Consider the following 24,314-nt stretch of genomic DNA (forward strand, 5'->3'; position numbering starts at 1 on the left):
GGTCCCAGAGCAGTCCCGGGGACACGGGGATCCCAGAGAAGCCCCGGGGACACGGGGATCTCAGAGGAGCCCCGGGGATCTCAGAGGAACCCCGGGGACACGGGGATCCCAGAGGAGTCCCGGGGACACGGGGGTCCCAGAGGAGCCCCGGGGATCCCAGAGCAGTCCCGGGGGTCCCAGAGCAGTCCCGGACCGCCCCGGTGCCCCTCAGGCCCCTCCGGCCCCGCCCACGTCCCGGCGCGAGGAGGGGGCGGGGCCTCCCGCTCGGCGCTCTCTGATTGGCCGGGCGGCTCTGATTGACGTGGGCGCCTGACCGGCGGGGCGGGCGCTTTGCGACGGCGGCGCTTGACGGCGGCGGCGGCGGCGGGTGCGGGTCCGGGCGGGGGCGGCCATGCTGCTCACCGTGTTCTGCCTGCGCCGCGACCGCTCCGAGATCACCTTCAACCTGCAGGTGGACGCCGACTTCGAGCTGCAGAACTTCCGCGCCCTTTGCGAGCTGGAGTCCGGCATCCCGGCGGCCGAGAGCCAGGTCAGGGCCTGCCCCCGCCGCGAGCGCCGGGCCGGGCCGGTTCCCCCGGGCCGGGAGCGGCCGTGGCCTCTTCTCCCTCAGGGTCGGGGTCTCCCGGGCTGGGAGCGGCCGTGTCCCCCTCGCCCCCGGGGCCATCCGGAGTTTGGGGTTGTTTGGGGCGGTGGGTCCCTCCCGGTCTCTCCCCTCACGGACCTTTGGGGTTTGGGGAGAAATCCCTCGCTTTTCACTCCAGGTCCGCTCGGGAAAGGGCTCCGCGTCCCCGGTGACTTGTGGTCCCCTCTGGGAAAGGCTCGGTCCGCGCCCGCCGCGCGGCTGAAAGGGAGAAAATAATGTGGGTTTGTTTTGGTTTGTTTTATGTTGAGGTTTCGGAGGAATTTGATGTTTAAACGGGGCAGGAATTGGAGCGAGGGGAACAGGAATCGGATCGCGGGGAAGGTGGGGGTCCGTGGTATCCTCAAACGCCGGGAAACGGGGCTGAAATGTTCGGGAAAGGATTTATTATCCCATCAAACCTCTGCCCGGTCTGGGGCGGGAAGGGCACATTAAGTCTTTTCCTCCCTTTTTTCCACACAGGTGTGGGGACCGAACAGGCACATCCGTGTGGTTTTCCCAGCAAATATCCCCCTCCAGCCCGGATTCGGGGCTCACTCGTGTGCCAAACGTGGGGGAGGCTGCGTGTGGGGGCGGCTCTGGGCCATCTGTCTGGGCTTTGCTCATGTTTTGGGTTCGGTCCCGCGTGTTTGGCCGTTCCTCCCCGTTTGTCCTGGGCAGGGCGGTGTCGGCTCCTTTCCTCGGCGCCGGCCGTGCCTGGCAGAGTTTGTGGAGTTTGGCGGTGGTGGCTTTTGCTTCCCGAACCTTTTCCCAGTCTAAATTAACAAAGTGTTTTTCCAGCCAAGCCAAGATTAGTCAGCGCTGGAAGAACTGGTGCAGGGGCAGCCCTGGGGCTGTGGTGTCCCTCACCCAGCAGGTTCCTGACGTTTGGCTTTCCCTCTGTCTTGGGAGAGCCTTGTTTTCTGAAATGGGATGTTGGTGATGACAGAGAAACTGTCTCAGAGCAGGGGTAGGAAATCCAGGTAGGGTGGATTCTCTTTTAGGAAAGAAACTCTTGATTTTGGGCAGGTGGAAAGGGAGAACCCACCTCACACAAAGGTTCTCAGCAACCCTCCTGTGTCTGTCACAGCCCTCAGTGAGCTCCCAGGTCTGTGGACAGCCCCTGCATGGGGGACTCTGCAGTGCATTTGACATCTCCAGGCATGAAGTGGAGCATAAACTCCTCGCTGTCACCTTTGTCCCTTGTGTCAGGGTGACCTGCAGCTCTGGGTCTGGTTCAGGGTAACGAGGGGTCACTTCTGCGTGTATTCTTTGTCAGGAGTTCCCTTGTTTGAGTTTTTCCAGCCCAGCTGACCTGTGTGGGGTTTGGGTGTTGCCAGCCCCGGGCGAGGGGAGCAGCGCTGCGCTTTTGTAGCCACCTCTGCCTTCCTTCTGCTCATCCATCTGCCACCCGTGCATCATCCTGTGCCGCGTCGTGCCGTGTTTGCCAGGCTGATATTTATCACTCCTCTCTCTTCTCTTCCTCCCTGGTGTGCGTGAGGTGTTTTGAGGACTTTCAATGGGGAGAACAGGTTGGACATAGGAGGAATTTCTTCATGGGAAAAGGGTGGTCAGGCCTTGGCAGGGATGCCCAGGGAGGTTTGGAGTGCCCATCCCTGGAGGTGTCCAAGGAGGGGCTGGACGTGGCACTAAGGGCTCTGGGCTGGGGACAAGGTGGGGATTGCACCTAATGATCTTGAAGAGCTTTTCCAGCCTCATTGATTTTTTCCAGCCTCAACTTCCTGTGTGAAAGTCAGAAAGATATAAGCTACCAGAGAAGCAGCTTGTTGTGTTTGAAGGGTTTTGCATTCTTAAATCACAAATAGGCAGGTTTAAATTTACCAAACTTGGCTGTTTTCTGCCCTTTTTCCTCAGCCAAGGTGAATATTGCATTGAAGGTGCTGTGTTAGCACTAGAAAGGATGAATTTCATTGTGAGGGTCATGCAGGGTGGAGTAAACCACTCAGTATGTGGAGGAGGGTTAATCCCAGCCTTGTTCTCTGCTGGTTTGGGTGGTGAATTCCGGGTGCTGCAGTTTGGGGAGGGGCAGAGAGCTGTGAGGTGTCCAAGGGACGCTGTGGGCACACGTCTGAGATAACAGAGGCAGCTGCTGGTGGCTGTGGTGATAAGAGGAGCTGGGCGAGGCAAGGGGAAATAATCTGACTTTCCAGTCTCCTCCACACACCAAGGCCTTGGCTTTCTGGGAGAGGGGACAGCAGGCTCTCAGCAGAGCCACACTCTTCATTCCTTCCCTTCATTTATTTTCTCTGCGTGCCCTCTATCTGTGCCGTGCTCAGGAATATTTGATGGGCCCAGGAGCTGGCTTGATTGATGGCTGCAGGTGGTATCCAGCACTCTGGCTGGGCTTCCCCGCTCCGGAGGAAGGTTCTACCCTCTGGCATTGTGCACAATGAATCCATCAGTGCCTGCATCCCTGTCTGAGTCACCTCCAGAAGAACCCGTGTCTGGTGCCTGCCAGCCGGCAGAACTGCCACCAACCAGACAATCAAAAGGCAGCAAAATCCAATCAGTTTGTTTTGAGATTGGGGCAGAATGGGTCAGGAGCGGATTAATCTGTGCTGCTAATGGACGTGGCGAGTGCCAGGCGCTTAATTCATTGTCTGGGATGTAAGGCCGAACGCTCATAAATCCAATCCCAGCAAGATGACAGAGGTAAAGCCTCACTTAAACTGATTAACTTGTCTCTTCCAGAGTGTCTGCGCAGGGAATGTGCCATTTCAGATTTGGGCATGCAGCTGGGATTTATGACACGCTGGCTGTCGCTGCGGTGGCACCGACTCAGGCCGGTAACATGAGAGGCTGTGCCGGGCTCTGCCAGCACCAGCTGACCTTGGTGGTGCCAGCTGGGGTGGAGGCCACTCGCTTTCAGATCGCTGCCCATGGGCCCTGGGAGAAACCCGGGGTGTGAGGCAGCGCTGAGGCTGCACACTCCGGTGGTGGGGAGGAGGCAGGAAGCTCCTGCCTGGTTCCATCGCACATTTCCCCGATTCTCTGATTGCTGCCGCACGAGCTTCTGGTGGTTTGTGTTCCTCCTGCCTTATCTTGCCTTGCACTGCTGCTGCTAATGGGTCTCCACTGCTGAGTGCCGCAGGGAGAGTCTGTGTAAGATGTTGGAGTTGCTGGAGTGAAGCAGTGAAAGTCTGTAGTGCCAGCCAGACCTTAAGACAGGTAGTGATTGATTTTTTGGCACCTCGTTGGATCTGCTCCCTGTGATAGCATCAGGCAGAGCCACAGCCCATCCTCGCCAGGACTGTGAAAGCTCTTCTCACATGGTTCAGCCAGCCCTGAGCTGTGGCAAAGTGTTGTTGCTGAACTGGCCTTTTCCAGCCCCAAAGAGAGGAGGTTTGGCTAAACAAAGTGGTATTTGTGAAATTTGATCGTGTGCCTGAGGAGTTTGGGCCAAGTTCTCCATACTCTGGGCTGCTGCCAGGGCAGGAGGTGCCTGGGCTGATCTTCCTGGTCTTGCTGTGCTCCAGTGACGGCACAGAAACCTTTGTGTTGCCAGATGCCATTTCTGGGAACTTCTCTTCCAGCTTTATGTTACATTTTGGGCTTTCCCAGAACTTAGGACCTCTGCAGGTATTACAGGCCTGATGTTTGTGGAAATGTTCCATGGGGATTATTCACCTTTATCTCAGTGATTTTATGTTTAGTCTGTGGACCCCGTGTTAAACCAAGTTATCAAAATAGAAATGGATCTTTGTGTTATGTAGTCACAACAAGTTAATTCCCTGCGTGGACTGATGGCAGTCTTGGGAGCAGAGCCTTTGGGTGCTCTGGGTCTGGAGAATTGCATCACTGGAGTGAACTGGAAAGCAGTGAGCTAATGATTGAGGTCCCTGTAAAACTGGTTATTCTGGGGAGCTGTGTTGTGACAAGAGGCAGAATGATGGATGTTGGGCTGGCTCATCCCTGGATCGGCGCTGCTGGCACTTCTGCAGTTAGTCCAGGGTCAGTAGGTGCTGACTTGGGGCAGGGAATGCTGCAGAAAACACCCATGGCTTGTGTAATCCTGGAGTTTGGGAATGTGGACAGACAGTCCTGGTCAAGACTTGCTTCCCTCTAATGATCTTGGCCTCTGATCAGGGGAGACCGGCCCTTCTCTGTGGTTCCAGCTGTCAAACCACAGCTGGATTTCAGCAAGACCAACCTTGTGTTATCCAACCAGGAATGTGTCGAGGCCCTGCCGTGCCTGAGGCCGGGCCTGTGAGGACATCACACCTTCCCTTCTGAAGCTTGAGATGCATCCGCAGGATTTATTGGAATGGTTTTATTCTTCTCCTATAACAAAATAACATCTTGCTTTTTGTTTTAACTTTTTCTCTGCCTGGTGGTGCTGGTGGCTGTCCTGGCACAGATCGTTTATGCGGAGCGGCCGCTGACCGACAACAACAGGTCCTTGGCCTCCTATGGCTTGAAGGACGGGGACGTGGTGATCCTGCGCCAGAAGGAGACGGTGGAGCCACGGCCTTCCATGCGCTTCCCAGGTGAGAAAGGCTCCGTGCCAGCTCTGCCTGAGCCTGCAGAGACTCATCTACACTTAGCCAACACCAGCTCTGTCAGTGTCCTTTAGCACCTTCTGCACAAAGTGCTGGGGTGAGTCAGGGGGGCTTGTAAATGACCCAGAGGGCTTCTGATTCAGTTTTTTATTCTGAGGAAGCCAATACCATTTTACTTTTCCTTTGGGGAAGTGTGGAGGCAGTGAGAAGGTGACTGGTTCAGAACAGGTTTGGTAAAGGTGTGTGAGTTTCCCTACAACCACCGGTTCCCTTCCCGCTGGGTATGATGGTGCAGCGTGCGTGGCTCAGACCCGGGAACAGCCTCTATGGACATGTGTCCTGAACCTGTCCTGTGGCAGATTCCCTGTGAGAAGCCACATCTTGCTAAATCCAGTGGCTTAATCATGTGTGCATGCCAAAGGCTCCTCTGGGAATGCCTGAGTGGAGCCCTGTGCCTCTGTCCTACCTTCCACAGCCACTCCTAGCAAATCCCAGACATAAATTATCCCTAGAAAAGGTGCCACAGGCTGAGAAGGGCGTGGGAGCATTGCTGAGGTCCTCGTCCTGTCTCAGCTGGAGGATGGGTACCTGCAATGCAGGTCTGCAGGAACACTGCTACTTTTTTTTTCCCCCTGCTTTTTTTTAACCCAAGAGACTCTGAAGTGTCTCAGAGCCACTGGGTTCAGCCCTGTAGTTCCTCCATGAGGGATTCACATTTGTGAAGCTGGGAGTAGCTAGTCAGCAAGTGCATTTCAGAGGATTAGAAATGGGACAGACAGACGAGACCAGTTACATAAATGCACCAGCGTTGCTAACCCAGTAACCCGGGGATGTGGCTGGGCTTCCATCACGGAATCTGCTCTCATGCTGCATTGAGGGCAGCTCATCCTTCCCTTGGTTTTCCCACAGAACTGCAACCATGAAGCACCGACACCTGTGCTTTTCCTTTCAGGCCTGCCCAGGATCGATTTCAGCAGCATTGCCGTGCCCGGGACATCCGCACAGCAGCAGCCGCCGGCCCCAGCGCAGCGGCCGCGCCTGTCGCCCCCGGACGCGCCCGCGTTCCCTCAGGGCCTGGACAACCCAGCCCTGCTTCGGGAGATGCTGCTGGCCAACCCCCACGAGCTGTCCCTGCTCAAGGAGCGCAACCCGCCCCTGGCCGAGGCCTTGCTGAGCGGGGACCTCGGTGAGCTGGGCTTGGGGCTGGGCAGGGTCAGCTCTTGAGCGAGCTGGGATGTGCTGCACGTTCCTTGTGGTGCAGATTAAAGGTGCTAGTTGGGGCATTCAAGGCAGACTTCCTCCATTTCTGGGTGTGTTTCTCCTGTTTGGCATCTTTAATATCCTCTTTAATATCTCCTACTCAGAAATATCAGTGTCACAGATAATTTGGATGTCTATGAACACAAGTGACTCAGCTCCTGATTTTTACACTAAGACACTCCTTACTGCACGTTTTCCAGTAAAGGTGGTGTGTTAGCTGCGTCCCATATGCTGCTGGGACTCTGAGCAGAGAGCAGCACACTCCAAACCCAGCTCTGTCCATAGTGATCTTGTACTGTGGAAGTGAGCTGCAGAAAGGGAGAGGGAAAAGAACAAGAAAATGGTGTCTTTTAGGAACTTTCTCAATAGGAATAGTCATAAACGTGTACGTTTCTGTTAATCTTGGAAGTGTCTGTGTGTTTTGAGCACAGTTGAAACGTCATCCTTCAGCTGAAACCTTCCTCTGCAGCTGATGTTGGTCCCTTTTTCTTCCTGTGGTGAAAGATTTGAACTCTGATGTCCTTTAGGTGTGGAAAGAGAGGAGTTTTGGGTTGCAGTAGATGGGAAATAGTTGAGTGTGGGGTAATAAATGAAGAGAATGAGCTTCCAGCAGGAGATTTTATTCACTCTCAGGGTTACATCTGAGTGATTTCTCTCTGTTAGAGGAAACCAGAGAGGAACTTCCATGGACATTGTCAGCCTGTTCTGTTTTTAACTCTGCCTTTAGTTCATATCCAGTGCTGAAACTTTCTCTGCACTCTCAGGCTTTTTCATGCATCTTGCTGGGAGTTTTTCCTATCACCTTAAGCAGGGGTGCTGTTCTTGGCATAGGAAAGCAGAGGTTAAGTCCAAGATACCCAGAACTGGCTCCTCTGCTGCTCTGCCTGGTCTGTGCACATCAAGCTTTGACCCAGATGTGCATTTTCAGTCCCAGATTGCTGCATTGGGCTGTCAGGAGGAAGTGGTTAGGGCTGGTTTTCCCTTGTCGTGCTGCACTGCTGCTGCTGGCAGTGTTTGGGCACAGATCCAGCTCAGCTCCAGCTTGGATTCCCAAATATCTGCATAGATCCGTGCCCTGTGGCTGTGCTGGATGAAGGCACCTGCTGTACAGAAGCCTGATTTCGAAAGTCCAACAGTCAAATATACCCAATGCCTCCCTGAGCTCATAACAGCCTTTGAGCCAGAGCTGCTTCTTGGGAACGGCATCTCTGGAAGCAAATCCAAACCTTCCCTCTGTGCAGACCTGCACAGACTGCCAAGTCCTTTTGGGGACGTACAGGATCCCATTCAAGTAGTAAAACATGGCCAGAGGCCATCTGGAAAGTGGGAATCTAAAAACTGGTCTTAAAATGTGCATTTAGACCTGGCTAACACCCCCTGGTTCCAGTGGTAGGCATTCAGCTTTAGGGATTATAATCTCTGGTTTTGCCGTGTTCCTTGGGTTTGAAAGAAATTTGTCGTTAACCTTTGTGTGTTTTATAATTTTTTTTTTCCCTATAAAAATGTATGTGCCAGGAAATTGAATTTGATAGTGCAGTGTTTGGGTAGGGACATGAGGAGAGCCAGCTCTGTCCAGTTGCTTTTCATCTCAGCAGGTTCCCAGGTTTGCCACTGATCCTCTGAGTTCCATCCACGCTGCCCTCAGAGGAATCTTTTTTTCTGTGTGCTGCTGAGTCTATTCCTCAGCTGGCATCAAAAGAAGCATTTGCTGTGCCAGAATTTGATTTGCAAGAGTAATTTCCAGTAAAAAGCATTTCTTTATCTCCTTGTTCCCGCAGAGAAATTCACCAGGGTGTTGCTGGAGCAACAGCAGGACCGAGCCCGGCGCGAGCAGGAGAGGATCCGGCTCTATTCCGCTGACCCCTTTGATCTCGAGGCACAGGCCAAGATAGAAGAAGACATAAGGTAACAAATCAAAGTGGCTTGTAGGTGTTGGGGTCCCCTCTGGGGAGCAAAAACTGCTCTGTGCTTCCATCCATGGTGTTTTTCCTCAGAGAAGGCAGAATCTAAACAAATTCCTTGTATCAAGGAGTGTTTGCAGGGCAATGCTCTGGGCCACCTGTGCACATGGGAAGGTTGGGATTTGGGAACATGAAGGTGCACCCCATCCTTGAGATGTGTCCTGCTGAGATCACAGAGTGTTGCTCCCTGTGAGGGTGGGAAGGCCCTGGCTCAGGTTGCCCAGAGAAGTTGTGGGTGCCCCATCCCTGGAAGTGTTCAGGGTTGGATAGGACTTAGAGCAGCCTGGGATAGTAGAAGGTGTCCCTGCCCATGGCAGGGGTGACACTGGGTGGGCTTTAAGGTGTCTCCCAACCCAAACCGTTCTGGGGCTGACTGTGTGATATGAGGTGACAGCATTTGTCTGTGCGTGTGATGTCTTGGAGCTGCCTGAGCTGCTCTGCTCTTGAGCCTGGAGCACTTGTGGAAAGCACATCTCCTCTTGAGGCCGGTGCCTGGGGTGTTTTGAACCCAAGAGCTGGGCTGGTGCTGTCTCCCAGCTGAGCTCTGCACAGCAACACGGCGTTGTTCCTCCCAGCTGCCCTCCAGATTTGGTTTTGCATCCTGCTAATTGTTCCATGTCTGCCCAATTCACTGATGAGAGGTTCTGCAGAAATGCATCCTACTCATCAGCTCGATCCCCCTTGCTGCCTTCCAGATATAATTGTGTTGGGCTGAGGCTTGATTTCTTCAGCTGAGTGGTAAATCCTGGAGTCAGTTCATGGCTGGTGGTTTTCCCCTGATAACAAAGTGTCTGATACAGACCCATTGTTGGTCAGAACCAGAATTCACTGGTGATAGGAGTGCTCTCACATTACAGCTGACAAGGTGTTGGTGCCAGATAAACACTCAGCAATGCAGAAAATAGACATTTGTAGGTAGTGGAACATTGCTCAGAGGCACAGGAACGCTTCTCTTCTTCCTTAGATGAGGGACAGATAAAGGGGATGTGCCCAAGGTTCTGCAGCTGTTTGGGCTGAGCCATCCCCAGATTTCACACCCCACTCAGCAAAAACTGAAATGGCATCAGAATTGAAGCCTGTTTTGGGGAGATGTAGCTGTTTTGGATGCAGTCACTGCAGATGCCCATCACTTCCAAGATTTCCCTGGGGCTGTGAGGGATTTCTTGAAGAGCATTTTTTCTGTCGTCTTGAATTTGCACCAAGGGCTGGTGCTCGTGGTGGTGTTCTTTCTGCTATTTTGCTCACCTCCCTCCTTTCCTATGGCTGGAAAAGGAAAGATACCAGGGAAACCTGAGGATTTTAATGTTCAGCTGCTGTGTGGGATTCCAGTGATGTAGCTATTGGCAACACCTCCGTGTACTCTCGGCATGACTAATGAATCCACAGGTTTTTTGCTCTGAGTTCTCCAGGTTAACGTGGATGTCAGGTTCCTGTTGGCAGCACAAGGCTGTCAGGAGCTGAGGTGTGAGTTAGGCAGGGGTTGGAAGGGGCAGTGGCTGCTGGGGAATCACTCAGTGTCTCTGGACTCAGCTGAGATAATTTCTAGCAATCGTCAGCTCCCAGGTCTGTGTTTAACTAAGGAAGCAGCCTTTGCTGTGGTTCAAATGTGTGTTTGTAAGGTGAGCAGCAGCAGGTGGGATTTCCAGGTCTGTCTGTGAATCAGAGGGATGTTACAAGGTCTAGGTGACAGAAATTTTGGTCTTTCTGTCTCTTCTCCACAAAATTTAGGCAACAAAACATTGAAGAGAACATGACGATAGCGATGGAAGAGGCACCTGAGAGCTTTGGGCAGGTGGTGATGCTCTACATCAACTGCAAAGTCAATGGACACCCCGTGAAAGCCTTTGTGGACTCAGGTGCTTTCTCCACACTCTCCATCACTGAGGGCAACAGTAAACATTCCAGTAGTTAAAAAAAAAAAAAAATCCTACGATAAAGCTCTGCATGACAAGATTTTGGAGCCCTTTACTGAACCCTGAGCACAGCCTGGGCGAGCAAAGCACATTGTTGGGAGAAGCAGTGTGGGAACACCCTGGATTAGGGCTCCTAGGAGACTTTCTGGGACTTCTATGCCTGGAAGGTTGCTGCCATGTTTATATCTTATCTCATTTTACAGACAGGGGGATTTCACATGCCTTTAATGTGGTGGTTCCCATCCACCTGCAAGGGGAAATTCTTGGGGTTGTCCCATGCCTACAGTAATGGTCAGTGCTGACCCGTGCATGGGCAGCCAGGTCAGCACAGGGGGATTCACAGGAAGCCTTTATGCCCTGGGGCAGGTGGGTTGGTTTCCCAGGCACTGTGTGTTTTATCTTAAACTCTTCCAGGAGAAAATAAAAGTTTGTGCTGAGCCATCAGGATTTAACACGAGTTCTGTTGCTGGTAGGTGCCCAGATGACCATCATGAGCCAAGCCTGTGCTGAAAGGTGCAACATCATGAGGCTGGTGGATCGGCGGTGGGCTGGCATTGCTAAGGGTGTTGGGACACAGAAAATCATTGGCAGAGTGCACTTAGGTAAGTACTGGCATTTTTGGGGCAGCTTTAGCAGGGGTTTGACTGCAGTTCCTGCAAACTTGGCACTGAGGATTGGTGCTGTAATTGCTAGGAGCTCCTGCAGAGTAAAATCAAAGTGCATCTGCAATGTGTTTGTTTGTCTTGGGCACAGAACTCTGTTTTCTGTCTCATTTAATGCTTTGGGGTGAGGGAGTCCCAGCTCCTGCACACGTAGAGGACATGTTCTCTGGGGGCAAAACCCAAGGTGAACATGAAACACTACGACCTTCCCTGTTTCGGGTGGGACTGCTGGGCAGAGTGAGCTACTCAGGAAGGGTTCCTGCACAGTGCAGTGTTTGCTGTTCCTTTGGAAAGAGAAGCCTCTCTGCTCTTTTGCAGCTTTTGTGGATGGAGGACACTGCCCTTATTACTGAAAAATCAATTCTGTTTGCTGTTGCTGCTGCTTAGACTTGTGCTCTAATAAACTGTTTGCAGCCCCTGAAGCTTGGAGGGTCAGAGAAGCAGGACTGGAGGTTCTCAGGCACATCAGCTTTTAAAATAATTACTCTGGGACCATGGCAGGCCTGTCAGTCCTGGGGCTTGCACAGGGCCAGACTTTCTGTCACCAAAACAGTACATCAGAGTGCTGGTTTCACATTCTCCCAGACCTTTCCCTTCCCAGGTGGAAGAGCAGAAAGCAGATTGTTTTTGTGCTGTAGTAGGAACTTCTCTGCCTTGTGTTTCAGCTCAGGTGCAGATCGAAGGGGATTTCCTGGCGTGCTCCTTCTCAATCCTTGAAGAGCAGCCCATGGACATGCTCCTAGGACTGGATATGCTTAAGAGGCATCAGGTATCAAAACCTCTTTTGAAACAGTTACCTGGCTCTTGTAGGTTTAGTGAGAAGTGAAAAATAAATGCCCGGCCTGTGAATTCGTAGGATTTTCCTGGGGACAGTTGATGGTGGATTATCTTCCATCCTGGAAGCACATCCATCATGGACAGCTCTAGGGTGTCTGGCTGTTGCCTGGAGCTTTTTGCTCTGATCAGAGATGCCCAGAGCTTTCCAATGGAATGATTTATTACAAATTGAGTCAGACAGGGCCCTTTGGTTAGCGCTGATTCTCCTGGCCACCCTTGCCTGCTGTGAGCCGTTCTGTTGGAGACGGGTCGCCTGACCTCGTGTCTCTCTTTTTCCCTGGGAACCGCCCGGCACTCCACAGGGCCCTGACGTGTGGATGCTCTTTTGCAGTGCTCCATTGATCTCAAGAAGAACGTGCTGGTGATCGGCACCACGGGCTCGCAGACCTCGTTCCTGCCCGAGGGGGAGCTGCCCGAGTGCGCGCGGCTGGCGTACGGCGCGGGCCGCGACGACGTGCGGCCCGAGGACATCGCCGACCAGGAGCTCGCAGAGGCAATACAGAAATCCGTAGAGGAAGCAGGTACCAGCACTAGCCCACTTGAAATAGGAATATGTGCATTTTTTTTTGCTGCATGTCAGGATGTCTGTGAGCAGTTCCCCTTCCAGCTTCTGGGAGCAGCATCAGCCAGTTAAGGGTGGAGAGAAGGGCTTTATTCTTGCTTGTGGCCTCTGAGTGCACTTCTCTCTTCCCTTCTGGGCTGCAAAACCTGCACAAAGGCACTCAGGGCTGTTAGCTGTTTATTTGGTGCTCTCCCTGCAGCTTCCCACCCGCTCTGGTTTCCTGGCTTTCAAGGTGTGGAGGTTAATGGTTGTCTGTGGCCAGGATCACGTAGTGCCTCAGCTGTACTGCTGCTGCAGCCTCGTGTGAGCACAGCTTTGGGGAGGCTCCCAAAACCCTGCTCTTATTGGCTGCACCACGTAAAAATAGAGCAGCTGTAGCAGTGACAAAAGTTCATGACAATTTTTAGAATTCGCACTATTTCAGCATTTTTGCCTGGAATGGTGCTCGTGCCCTTGGAGGGGGAATTGCCTCCTTGCAGTTGCTCTAAGGTTCAAAAGCTGAATTTGCATCCTCAGCCTTAAACATGACCTGCAAAGAGAACTTTCATCCTCCTGCAGTTTTGTTCCCAGTGTCCCTGGAATCCAAATGCTGCACAGATGTGATGGCCAGAAGGATTTTTGGTGGCTGCAAAATTTAACAAATTTTATTTTCAGCCAAAATAGCTGAAAGCTGAACTATGAGCCAAAACCAGTCTGAAACTCAAATTTTCTGTTCAACTCCTTCCTTAATTCAGCTTTTAGCTGAAGGGGGAATTTATTATTTTTTTTCCTGCTGTTCAAGAGGAGGTGTGAATACCTCAGGGTGTATTCCTTAAGCCTTTTCCAAAACTTTTAAAGATAACATTTTATATCCAAAAGTTCTCTAGAGACCTTTGAGTTTTACTGCTCACTTTTCCCTCTGAAAGAATGCAGTAAATTCAGCTTCCTACAGATATGTAGAACTCTTTGCTGGATCAGGTTTAAGCTGACTGAGTTGATTTCAACATTTTTCTTGCTAATTTTTGAAGACTCTAGCGTGCTCTTGCTAATTTTTGAAGACTCTAGCGTGCCCATATTTAAAATTGAAATGAGAAAAAAATATTTAACCATATATTATATGTATATTTATATCTATTAGATACTAACATTTATTTAATTATATATATATATATATATATAGTTGAAATGCACTGAAAGTTTTCTTTAACACCTCCCAGTTACTTACTGTTTGACAACCCAAAGAATAAGCAGTTAGTTACAAATAATGAAGTTGATAACATTAAAGGGAGCACAGGACTACACTTATTGCTCCCTCTGGCCTATTTTCTTATATCCTAAGAATATAAGTTTTCCAGAAATGTAAAAAATATCAGAAGGAAGGTCTGGCTTTAATGAATCAGTAAGAAATAGTTTAAATGTGTGACTTTTCTAGCCAAATTTGAATGTTTATTAACTGAAGTTGCAGCCAGTAGAGAGAAATACAAACATGGGTTTGACCTTGTGATCAGGTTTTGATGTCACTAAAGGCCAGGCTCAGGAGCTTGGGCTCTTGTCTGTTCCCACAGCTTGGCAGGTGTAAATATTAGTTTTTTTCTTGTGAAAACTTGGAGCCTGGCAGAGCCTGGGTTAACTTTTTGAATATATTTCTACTTTGGATGAGCCTTGCAGGTATTGTGGTTGGTTGAATTTAGTTCTCTGTTGAAAGAGAACTAAGAAGCAAACCTCAGCCCAAACTATGAGTCTTTACAATAAAAGCATTTTATACAAGGTTTTTAAACAGAAAAGTGCCTGAAATGACTTAATCCAAGCTGCTTAAGTACCACATATGGTTCTAAAGACCATGAGGCTTTGTTCAGGCTAGTCAGCACTCGGACACTTTCAGTTGATGCTGAGCCTTAGAGGAATGTAAAAGATTTATGGGAATAGGAAATCCATTTTGTGTGTTCACTTAGTGCCTGTAGAACATCGAGGCACAGAACTAAAGTGGCTCTTGTTCAGATTGACTGTGACAGTCCTGACAGTTCTAGACACAGTACTAGCCTCTGGTCCTTAGGCTTTTGTTGGCTGTATCCTAAAATGTCAGCACATTGCTTCTTTCTCTCTTCCAAAACTTGAGTTGCTGCTAGATGGCACCAAGAAAACCAAGAAAGGAAAAAAAAGAAAATGGAAGAAGCTCAGAAAGAGGATGTGATGCAGCTCCAAAGAAGCTCAGCTCCCCACAACACATGTGTTCTTTTATAACAGCAGGAATTTTTGCTGGCTTCCAGGAGATGGTACAACACAAACGGCTGCCTGCACCTGGAGGCTATTAAAGTGCTTGTTTTGAATGCACCTGGATTATCCCTGAGCTTTATTTAATTCCCTGAAGTCCACTTTAGGGAGCCTCATGATTTCTGTCAGCTGCTTTGCTGGTGGTTCAGTGTCATGGTTTGATACTGGCACAATGCCAGCACCCCCATTTCTCCCTAAAACTAAAATCTAAAAACAAAAATCTTCTTTTCTTCTTCTTCTCTAAAAGCAATACTACCACAAACTTCCTTAACTTTTCTGTTTACTCTTATTTTTTTTCAACTACTAAAACAAATCTCTTAACTCACTGACATCTTCTTAAAATACAATCTCTCTTTAAAAAATCAATTCAATCTCTAATTAACAAAAAAAAGTCTAACTAAAAACTACTACTCCATCATCTTCCCCCTAATCTTCTTTCCCTAACATCCCAAGTGCCAAACTATCTCTCTTCTTTTCTTTTAAACTAAAAAAAAATATTTCACAAATCTTTCATTTCTTAAAAAAAATTCTAAAATCTCAACTCCCTAAATAGTTCTCAACCCAAGCTCCATCTCCCACACTGTTCCCCCCTTCTACCTCCTCTACCAGTATATTATTAACAAACTATCACTGTTTCTTTCTCTCTCTCAAGAGAGAGACTCTAAATACAAACACAAACATCCTAAATTTTTCTCTACCATTCCATCCACAAAAGACCAAAACCAGTTCTAAACTCTCCACCCTTCAACCTACCTCAACCTAAACCACATAACTTCCCCTCCCCTACCCAACCACCTAACTAAAAAAAAAAAATTCTATACTCTCAAAAAACCAAAACCAAAAAAAAATTATCCTAAAAATTTTACTCTTAACCCTTCTATTTCTCAAAGACATATCTGCTCTCAATTAATCACTCTAAATACTAATATCCAAGCCTGACCACAAACTAAATTAACCTCTTTTTTCCGTATCAAACCACAACATTCAGTATCTGTGGAAGGCAGCTGAGGTGGTGGTGGAGTGCTGGTGGGCTTCACGAAGATCCAGGACCTCCACATCCTTATTTACCTCTGAGGGCTCGATGCTCTTTTGTGCCAATTTCCCACCACTGAGGAACTTGGTAATCATGGAGGATTTACAAACCTGGCAGCGAAACTGGAGCTGTTTTGCTGAGGAGGAAGTGTAGCCAGGCAGTTCATCCCACACACACCTTTTCATGCAGGCAGCCTCAGTCCAAGTCACTGCCACCACAAAAGCTCAGGCTGTTCCTGGTACAGAGCAGAATTCATCCCTGATGGTGCACTCTGTGGGGAAGAGTTTGTTCTGGCTTTTAGCTGGATCAATATTCCTGGTGGGGCTGGGACTCAGCTCCTGTGCCTACCCCTGGAGAAGGATGACACTGAGGAGAGCTTGATGGAAACCCAGCTCCTGCTGCTACCTAAATGCAAATCCCCGCTGTGTCTGGTCAGACCCTAATTAATGATCCAGCAGGTCAAAAGACAGTTCTGCTTCCTCCCTGAAGGGTTGGTTTGGGAGCAGAGAGCACAAATGTAATCATCCCACACAGAAAGGATCCCTCTGGCTTTCATCCATATCCTCTGTCACAAAGCTCTTGCCACCCTTAGAAAAGATGAGCAAGGGGGTGGTGTCATGGCAGATACTGCACTGGTTTTAGTTAACAGAATAAAAGGAACAGAGAATAAAATGCTGAGGACAGAAAGGCAGATTTCTGTTGTGTTGTGGAATTTAAAGGGAATGGTGGCTGGAGGTGTAGGCATGTAAAAAGAGACTCCAGGAAAACCAATGGTGTGTGTTTAAGACCACTGAGTTTGGGAAGGGAAAGGGCAGCAAATCACAGAGCACAGAGCCTGGCTGTGTGATCCTGGGCAGACAGGGCTGTGGTGTTGGCCAGGCACTCCTGCAAAGGTCGTGTCAGTGATTTAACTAGCGCTGGAGTGCAGCGAGATCAGACTGTCAGCAAGATAAGGTCACTTAATCTCCTCTGATAACCACAGCCAGTGTTTGGTCCTTCTGATAGAGATCTGCAATTGATCAGCTCTCTGTGAGAACAAGGAAGGAGCAAACTGGGCTTGACTTTTGGGTGCTTCTCCTTTGCTTTGCTCTTCCTAGCCTTGAGCAGCAGTTCTTTTGGGGGATTTCTTTGCCCCTACAATCTTTACACTTCACTTCTGCAGCCAGCAAAAGGGAAGTGTTAGGTGTTTGGACACCTTCTCTTGGGTCTGATGCACTGCTGGGAGCACAAGCCAAGAACTGTGTTGCCATCTCAGTTCCCATATCCCTGAAATGTGTGTCCTGAGTATCTCCAGCCAAAGGGAGAACAGACGAGTATGGCACTAGACACGTGTTATACTGTGTAGAGTTTCTCTGTGGCATAGACAATACAGAACAGCCTTTAAATTGTGCTCTGGCTGAGTTATTCTTGCCTTGATGTGCCAGATTTGCCAGGCAGAATCTCTCTGGGAGGCAGGAGCTTCTGCAGCCTCCGTGCCGTTGTGCTGGACAGTCAGGAGGTGAGCTGTGCAGAACTGTAACCACGCATGGTGTGTGCTCTGAATGCTAACACGAGTTTGGTGTGTTTGTTTCCTAATCCAAACAGAACGTCGGAAGCCTTGATGCATGTAGTGTGTGTTTACTGCAGCTGGAGTGGGCCACAGACCAGGTATTTAGAGCCACCCATTCCAGTTTGTGCTGCCGTGGTGCGAACGGTGCTTCTGCTGTGTCCTGACTGCTCCTTTCCTTCTGTCTTCCGTAGAGAATAGTGACAAAGAAACTACCTCACTGGAAATGCCCTCATTACCAGCTTCTGATGGGTTTCAAAATCCAGTCCAGTCTTCAGGACTAAATTCCAAGATCTGTAATCCCACAAATCAGTTACTTGATCGTTCTGTCTCTGCCCCTGCTTCAATTTGCTCATCTGAATCCAGCCTCGCAGAGCCCATTGATCCTAGAGCCGTCAAGACTTCTGACTCTTCACCTGAACACCGGATAATCCCAGAAAAAGAACATGCTCTGGTATTACAGCATCATTCCAATAGCTCTTCCGTGGCAAATAATGACCCCTCTCCACACACCGGAGATGGGACCTGCTCCAATCCAGCTTGCCTTTCACAGAAGACACTCACAGAAACGTTTAGTGCTGACATTTTAAAGGAATGTAATGCTAAAGGACAAGATCATGGTCAGGAACATCCTCTGGAAGTGACAAAAGTCCATTTGGATGACACTGCTATCAAGCACAGGCAGGATAAAGATGTCTATCTGTCATCAAAGCAGGAGCAAAAACATGAGCTTCCCACAGACCATCAGATGTGCAAAGAGCCAGAAAAGGAACATCTTGAGGAGCAAACTGAGACAACTGACCCAGAACCTCCTTGCTGTGTTGATGGGGTTGAGAAACCTGCCATGGCAGAAGCCAAACAGCCAGAAAATCCTCCCATGGAAATGAGAGATGGACTGGAGAGAGCAGGTCTTTCCTGTGTGAAAGGGAGTATCCAGCTGTCAGCCTCCTGTAGCCATGTGCACGTGGAAGCCTCCATGGAAATAGATGCAGAGGAGCAGGCTGCAGCTGAAGCACAGAGCTCAGCAAGGCAGCAGAAGCAGCAGACTGAGAACAGACATATATCCAACCCAAACTCAGAGGCCTTCTCCATGGAGGTGGAGTTGCTGAAGTCTCCATCCTCCTTGAGTGATCCACTTTCCACCAGTGATGTTCTGCAGTCTAAAAGCACTAGTGAAATTCCTGCAGAGTATCACGAGTTGGCTGATTTGGCAGCAGACAGCTCTTCCCCCTCCGGCACCCAACAGCTGGACACAGATCCAGGAAGACCTTCAGAAGAGCCATGTTTCCCTCTAGCATCAGCCTTGAAAGAGCTTCACAAACTCTTGGTTATCAGTCGGAAAGGAGAATGCAAGATCCTTGCCTCAGAAGAAGTCTCACAGCTGGAAATGGTTCACAAAGAGCCAGCAGTGCAGCAGAAAGGACTTCCTGAAGGTGAGCAGAAAGGCTCAGATCCAGCCAGCCAGGAACAGAGCTGTTCCTTCCCTGAGACGAGATCTGAGGGTGGAGGGACAGAGGGGAGCCAGCCTTGTGATTCTGGCAGAGAGCACATAAGCACCAGGCCTGTTGCTCCTGGGCAGCCTGTGCCTGGGGGAGGTGCTTTAGAGAGGCAGAAGGGTTCAGGTAAGAGCGATGTGGTTGTGCTGAGTTCTGCAGCCACCCCTGGCCAGGAGCAGAGCCCAGAGCAGAGGGAGGTTTTGGCAGGAGGTTCTCAGAATGCAGCTAGTCCAGCTTTGGAGCAGAGCACGCCTGTTTCCTCCACACCTGCTCCGGGTGAAGGAGCACCACAGGGGACTTGGCGCCTGTTCACAGGAGCACCTGGGAGAAGTGGCAGTGCTGCTCCTGCAGGTCCGTGGCCGCTGGGTGGGAGTGAGGAACCACTGCTGAGCCCTCCAGCTGCCTACACCAGACTGACCACCGGGGCTTCTCCAGCCCCTGCTTTCCCCGTGGCTGATGTCGACCGGATCCTCGGTGCTGGTTTTACCCCACAGGAAGCTCTCCAGGCCTTGGAACAAGCGGGTGGAAACGCAGATCTTGCTCTTCTCATTTTGCTAGCCAAGAGCATTGTTGTTCCCACGTAACTGTGGAAGAGGGAGCTGACTGGGGGATCTTTTCTTCTACAGGAGTATCTCAACTCACCACAATGGACAAGCAGAGTGTTGAGCCAGATTTTTTAAATTATTTGCAGCCAAAGTAAAACATCTCTTCTGTTTCACTCATTAGATTTGGGTTTTGAAAGGAAAGAAAATGTCCTTGCATTGTGTGGACAGGATAGCTTTTAATCATGCATACTGGATTAAAACTACTACTTTTATTTAAATTTATGATTTTAGAATAGCTCCAATGCTGCAAATACAAAGCAGCAGCCACTGCGCTCACTGCCCTGTCTGGCACAAAGCAATTTGTGATGGGAATTGGCCACACGCGCACAGGAGGGGAGGTGCACTCTGAGTCCAGTGTGGACTCTGGATTTGTTGCAACTCCTTGGAACCCAGCTGTTGAAATTATTCTGGCAGCTACTAAAGGTTTGTAGATGCTCCTGGATGTGTAAGGCTTTTGCCAGAGGAGCGAGGGGGTTTTTTGGGAGCGTGGGTTTTCGTGTGTGCATGGGGAAGGCTGATGCTTATTTTTGCCAAACCCTTTTATGCTTTGATTTAGAGTTGGACTCAATGATTCTTGTGTGTCCCTTCCAACTCAAAATATTCTGTGATGCTCTTGGGCCAGTGTATTCCAGTTTACAACATGGGGATAGAAGAAGGGAAGGGATAGAATTTGGTGCTACCAAAACTTACAAGAAATGTTTTAACTTATTTGGAGATGTGCTGGTATTAACTGTAGGGACGGGAGGGGAGGGAAAAGAGTATTTACATTTTTTTCTAGCCTTGCGCACATCATGTTTTTCCTCATGCAAAAAGAACAAGCTCAACCAGTTTAAGACTAAACTTTAATGATTAATTTGTTTAACAAACTAACTGGTGTGTTATAGCTCTAAAATCTCCCTGTGCCCAGGGAGGAATGAACTTCATCTCAGTGGCTCCAAACAGGGCTGTGATTGGAAGAAGGAAGAATCTGCTTTGCTGTGGTTTGTCTGGATGTCTGGGGTTGGTCAGCCTCATGGCTGGGGGTGCTGATCTTACACCTCCTCAAGAGCAAGGGCTCCCCAGCAGGGTGCATGGAAAAATGCACTGATGTGGCTTCTGCATTACAACCATCGTGGCCTTCTGGGATACCTCTGGTGAGTCACCTGAGTGGAGAGGCCTCACCAGGGCTGTGCTGTAGGAAGCCTTTTCCAGATGCTTTTTTGAGGGGGGAAGAACTCCTTTGTGATGCTCTGCAAAGCCCCAAAACTCTGTCAGGGCTGGGGAAGGGAAAGGAAGGCATGGTTGAAACCAAATTTTAAGTAAGAGCTTTGATTCAGTCCCACTTGCAAATCTCAGAAGTGGCTTTGTGTTAGGTGTTTGTCTTGAACTAGACACGTTGAGCTAAACCTGGAGCGATGGCTCAGCAGCACAATACATTTTTGTTCATGGCTTCCGTGTGGTCTTGTGGTTGTCCCAGGCCTGTGTCCTGGTGTTTGTGTTCCCTGTTGCTTTAGCAGGTCTCCTGTGTGTGTGCTGGGCTGTTTTTATGCAGGTGGCATTTAAAAACAGCACCGATTTGGTTTCATCTGTCACCTCACAGGAGTTTGTGCTGTCATTGAGTGCTGGTGTCAGATTTGCCTCAGACACTTGAGCAGCTAGGAGATCCTTTGGAGTAATAAAGGGCTTTAAGGCATTCTGCTGTCAAATGGAGCTTCTCCATGAGCTGGGACAGTACCACCCAGACCTGGAGCTCCCACACAGGTTTGGCTTACATCCCTCTGCTTGTGATGGCAGCAGCAGGCACCGCTCCGTGTGGGAAGCAGTGCTTGGCTGTCTGGAGCAGCATCCAGTGATTCACTTAAGGGTCTGCTCAAAATGAGTTACTGAGGCCAGACTGCAGCTTTCTCATCTTCACTGGGCAGGTGGTAGAGTTACCCCTGCTGAAGGTTTGGTTTATTATTTTTGCAATGAGCACCTCAAATCAGCAGAAGCCCCTCTGTGAAGGGCAAGCTTGGGCTGGTACAGGAGTACAGTGTCAGCAGGTCTCTAGACCTAAGGCTTTTAGGAAATAGGATCCATCAGACCCATTCCTGCCTGCATCTGGTTCACCATCAGAAGCAGCAGCAATGAGGCTCCCAGATCCAGAGCGACTTCAGACGGCTGAATCTGCTCCTGATGCACACTGCAGGGCTTGGTGAGGTGGCCCTGGGAGCCAGGGCAAGGAGCCAGGGCCAGGTTGGCTCTCTTGGATGCGGGAGAGCTGAACCTGCACGCTTTGCCTGTGGGTGGATGTTCTGCCAGCTGCTTGGAGCAGCAGATGTTGGCTCCTCAGTGTTGGCTACTCAGTGTTAGCCCCTTGTATCACTCTCTCTGTTTTAAAAGCCATTGCTCAGCTGGCCCAAGTGGTGCTGCTCTGCACCAAGCTGGTGACAGGCTCTGCTCTCATGGCCAGGCTGATTTAGGCTGCGCATACAGAATTTATGCTATAAAAGCTTTAGAGCATCAGCCAATCTGCTTCAATGCTCACTTTTATTGCTTGTCAAATATAAGTTTTCAATCCCGCCCTTCTGCCAAAGCTGTATGGAAACATTTATCCATAGTGCTAGAATTCCATGGGTAACTCTCTTCAAACTTCTAGAAACAAACCCTGACCCCCAACTGATAAATATTTCTAAAACTTTTATCAAGTAGGTCCAAGCCTGGTGATTTAAATCTCTTCATTTCCAAACTGCTTTGAGTGAATGGCTAAGTGCTGCTAAATTAGTGAATAATTTTTTAGGAGCAAGATCTAGTATAAAATTGGGGCAGTAGTGAGTACTTAAGGTCAAAATAAAATGTAATAGAATGTGTGTTTAGCGAACACTGTCTAAAAGTTGTCTTTGTTTCAATGTGTGTCCTCTCTGCTGCATGCACACGCACATCCTCTGTTCAGCCTCCGGCAGTCCCTTCACTGGTCCAGTATTTATAGGAAAGGAGGGATGGCAGAGTCCTGTGGCTTATTGGCTACAGCAGGGGATAGAGGTACCACCAACAGCTGTCCAGGTTCCCAAGGAGCCAGGTGTTCCGGCCTAAAATCAGGCACTTTGTTCTCTTCCCCCTCTTCGTTAATCACTGCTGTAGTGTCCTAATGTCACATCACTTAAAGGGATTTCACCATGGCAGTCCAGCTCTAGAGACTAAAGCAGTGCTCGGAAGCTGCTTTGTAAATCTGCCAGCACCTATGGAGACCCACGTGGGTCTGTAGAATTTCTTTCTGGGTGTGCCCTGGAGCCAGTCCTGGTTTCTGAGATTTACTTTTTCCCTTAAAAATACTGAAGGAATTCACTTGGCTTCTTGGTGACTGCGTGTTTGGGTACACGAGGCCACAGGTGAACACAGAGGTAATGTCTAGTGGAATCCTAACATCTGGAAGTTTCTGGGCATGTGTAATTCTGACAAGAGGAGGGAATATTCCTGGTAACTGTCCCTGGCGTGTTTACCTGCTGCAGGACAGAGCTGAGCTATGCTGTTACCGTGACAATCTCTGCCTCCTTGCTGTGTATGTTTAACTTCCTATGTAGACACTCGGTCTCCAAGACTGTTAACCTTGTATGTCCTCCATGTTCCACTCTTCTGTGTCTTCCTCTTGCTGTCTCCTCTTCTGAAAAGTAGCAATATTTAAGTGTACTTGCTGAATGCTCAACTTCAGATCAGTTTTCTGTAAAACCATGCCATTGATGAACAAAAGGAGGAACAGGTCCTAGAGGTTTCTTCACCAGACTTGGACTTCCTGCCAAACGGCTCCCCAGAACTCTTAACAGAAATTCAAAGAGGAGAAATCCAGAGGTATTTCTGCCTGCCTCTCTCGGAAGTCAGCTTGGGAAACGAGGTCAGTTCATGTACATCATTCCCCTCTGAGCGCTCGGGATTTCTTCCTGCACTGTGTAGACGAGGCTTAGTCCGTGATCCAAAGCGCAGCAGTTTGGGTCACACTTTGACTGATGCTTCAGAGTTTTACAGACTCACTTAGGGAACTTGAGGGAATCAATACTCAGGAATCCTAAAGCTGGTTGCGTTTTGTGTCATTGACTCTTGTGGGCTGAACACGCTTGTGGCCTCGCAGGCGGCTGAAGAGAGGAGTGGGTGTGTCATCAATGGGATGTGGTTCTGCCCAAAGTAATACACACTTGATTCTTTTTTGATTTTTTTTTTAATATTGGGGGACTGTTTATCAACAAATTACGTGTAAAAAAATTTGATATTTAAAAAAAATGAATAAACACTTTATCATAATGTTGCTTGGTTGGTCTATCTGTATTTCTGAGGTTGGCAGCTCTGCACTCAAATCCTTCACTGCCTTTTTTCCCAAATCCGGTGGATTTTCCGTAACATAAATGCTGCCATTTTGAACAGAATGAGTAGAAACCTGTGGGTAAAATTTTTAAGGTTGGGAGGGCCTGAGAATAGACTTGAGAAATTCCTGTATTCCCTTTCTTTGGGGATGGGCTGTTGGGTCCTTCGTGGAGGACTTGGAAAAGTATCAGAATAAACACAAAACTTAGCACCTGACCATGGCACTGTCTGCTGGGAAAGTGAATGGGACACTCCTTGTCTCCTACCTGAATACCTCATTTCCAGCTCAGTTTGCAGGTGGTTTTATTTTTCTGGAGCTGGAAGCTAATTTCTTGGGACATTTAAAAAAATTGTCATTTAAAGTCCTGTAAAGCTCATGAGAGTTCTAGTTAGAAACAGGTTTTACAAGGGAGGCATAGAGGATATTCCTCCTCTGAAACTTGGGGCATAGTCACTAACCCTAAGGTCCTGTCATGGAGGAGCAGTTCCTTTTTCAGACCTAAAATAACTTCTACTTTTCCTTGAGACAGCACTGAGGTTTTGGCCATTTTAAATCCCCGCTAACCAGAGCTGTAGGTGCTGGTGCCATGTGAGAGAGACACAAACAATGGGTTATGATTCAGTGACCATGCCAAACTGGGCAGTGGTTTCCTCCTCACATGTTCAGGGCTCTGCACGTGATGCTGGTGTCACTGTCACTAAGTGAGGTCATTAATTATCATGCAAAACCACATTTTGA

General features: G+C 49.3%; 1 protein-coding gene across 4 annotated transcripts; it reads left to right on the forward strand.

Moving 5' to 3' along the window:
• The first annotated feature begins 317 nt into the window (after positions 1 to 317).
• Positions 318 to 23,515, forward strand: DDI2 (DNA damage inducible 1 homolog 2). 4 transcript variants are annotated; one of them, XM_072917281.1, is made up of 10 exons: positions 318 to 529; positions 4,998 to 5,127; positions 6,092 to 6,325; positions 8,178 to 8,304; positions 10,089 to 10,216; positions 10,747 to 10,875; positions 11,601 to 11,704; positions 12,104 to 12,293; positions 17,202 to 17,264; positions 17,358 to 23,515. In XM_072917281.1, exons 1-9 carry the CDS (start codon positions 392 to 394, stop codon positions 17,216 to 17,218), a joined length of 1,197 nt encoding a protein of 398 aa, XP_072773382.1. In that variant the 5' UTR covers positions 318 to 391; the 3' UTR covers positions 17,219 to 17,264; positions 17,358 to 23,515. The 4 variants fall into 4 exon arrangements, with proteins under 4 accessions (XP_072773382.1, XP_030144984.4, XP_072773380.1 ...); XM_030289124.4 differs by lacking the exon at positions 17,202 to 17,264 and having other exon boundaries at positions 17,358 to 19,482; XM_072917279.1 differs by lacking the exons at positions 17,202 to 17,264; positions 17,358 to 23,515 and adding an exon at positions 14,430 to 14,644.
• Positions 23,516 to 24,314: the final 799 nt, after the last annotated feature.

The sequence above is a fragment of the Taeniopygia guttata genome, chromosome 21 (assembly GCF_048771995.1).
Source record: "Taeniopygia guttata chromosome 21, bTaeGut7.mat, whole genome shotgun sequence".
NCBI lineage: Eukaryota > Metazoa > Chordata > Aves > Passeriformes > Estrildidae > Taeniopygia > Taeniopygia guttata.

Coding starts and splice junctions, on each gene's coding strand:
- DDI2 (XM_030289124.4), top strand. CDS start 392: ATGCTGCTCACCGTGTTCTGCCTGCGCCGCGACCGCTCCGAGATCACC. Junction 10,876..11,600: donor CATTGGCAGAGTGCACTTAG/GTAAGTACTGGC, acceptor CTTGTGTTTCAG/CTCAGGTGCAGATCGAAGGG. Junction 12,294..17,357: donor GAAATCCGTAGAGGAAGCAG/GTACCAGCACTA, acceptor TGTCTTCCGTAG/AGAATAGTGACAAAGAAACT.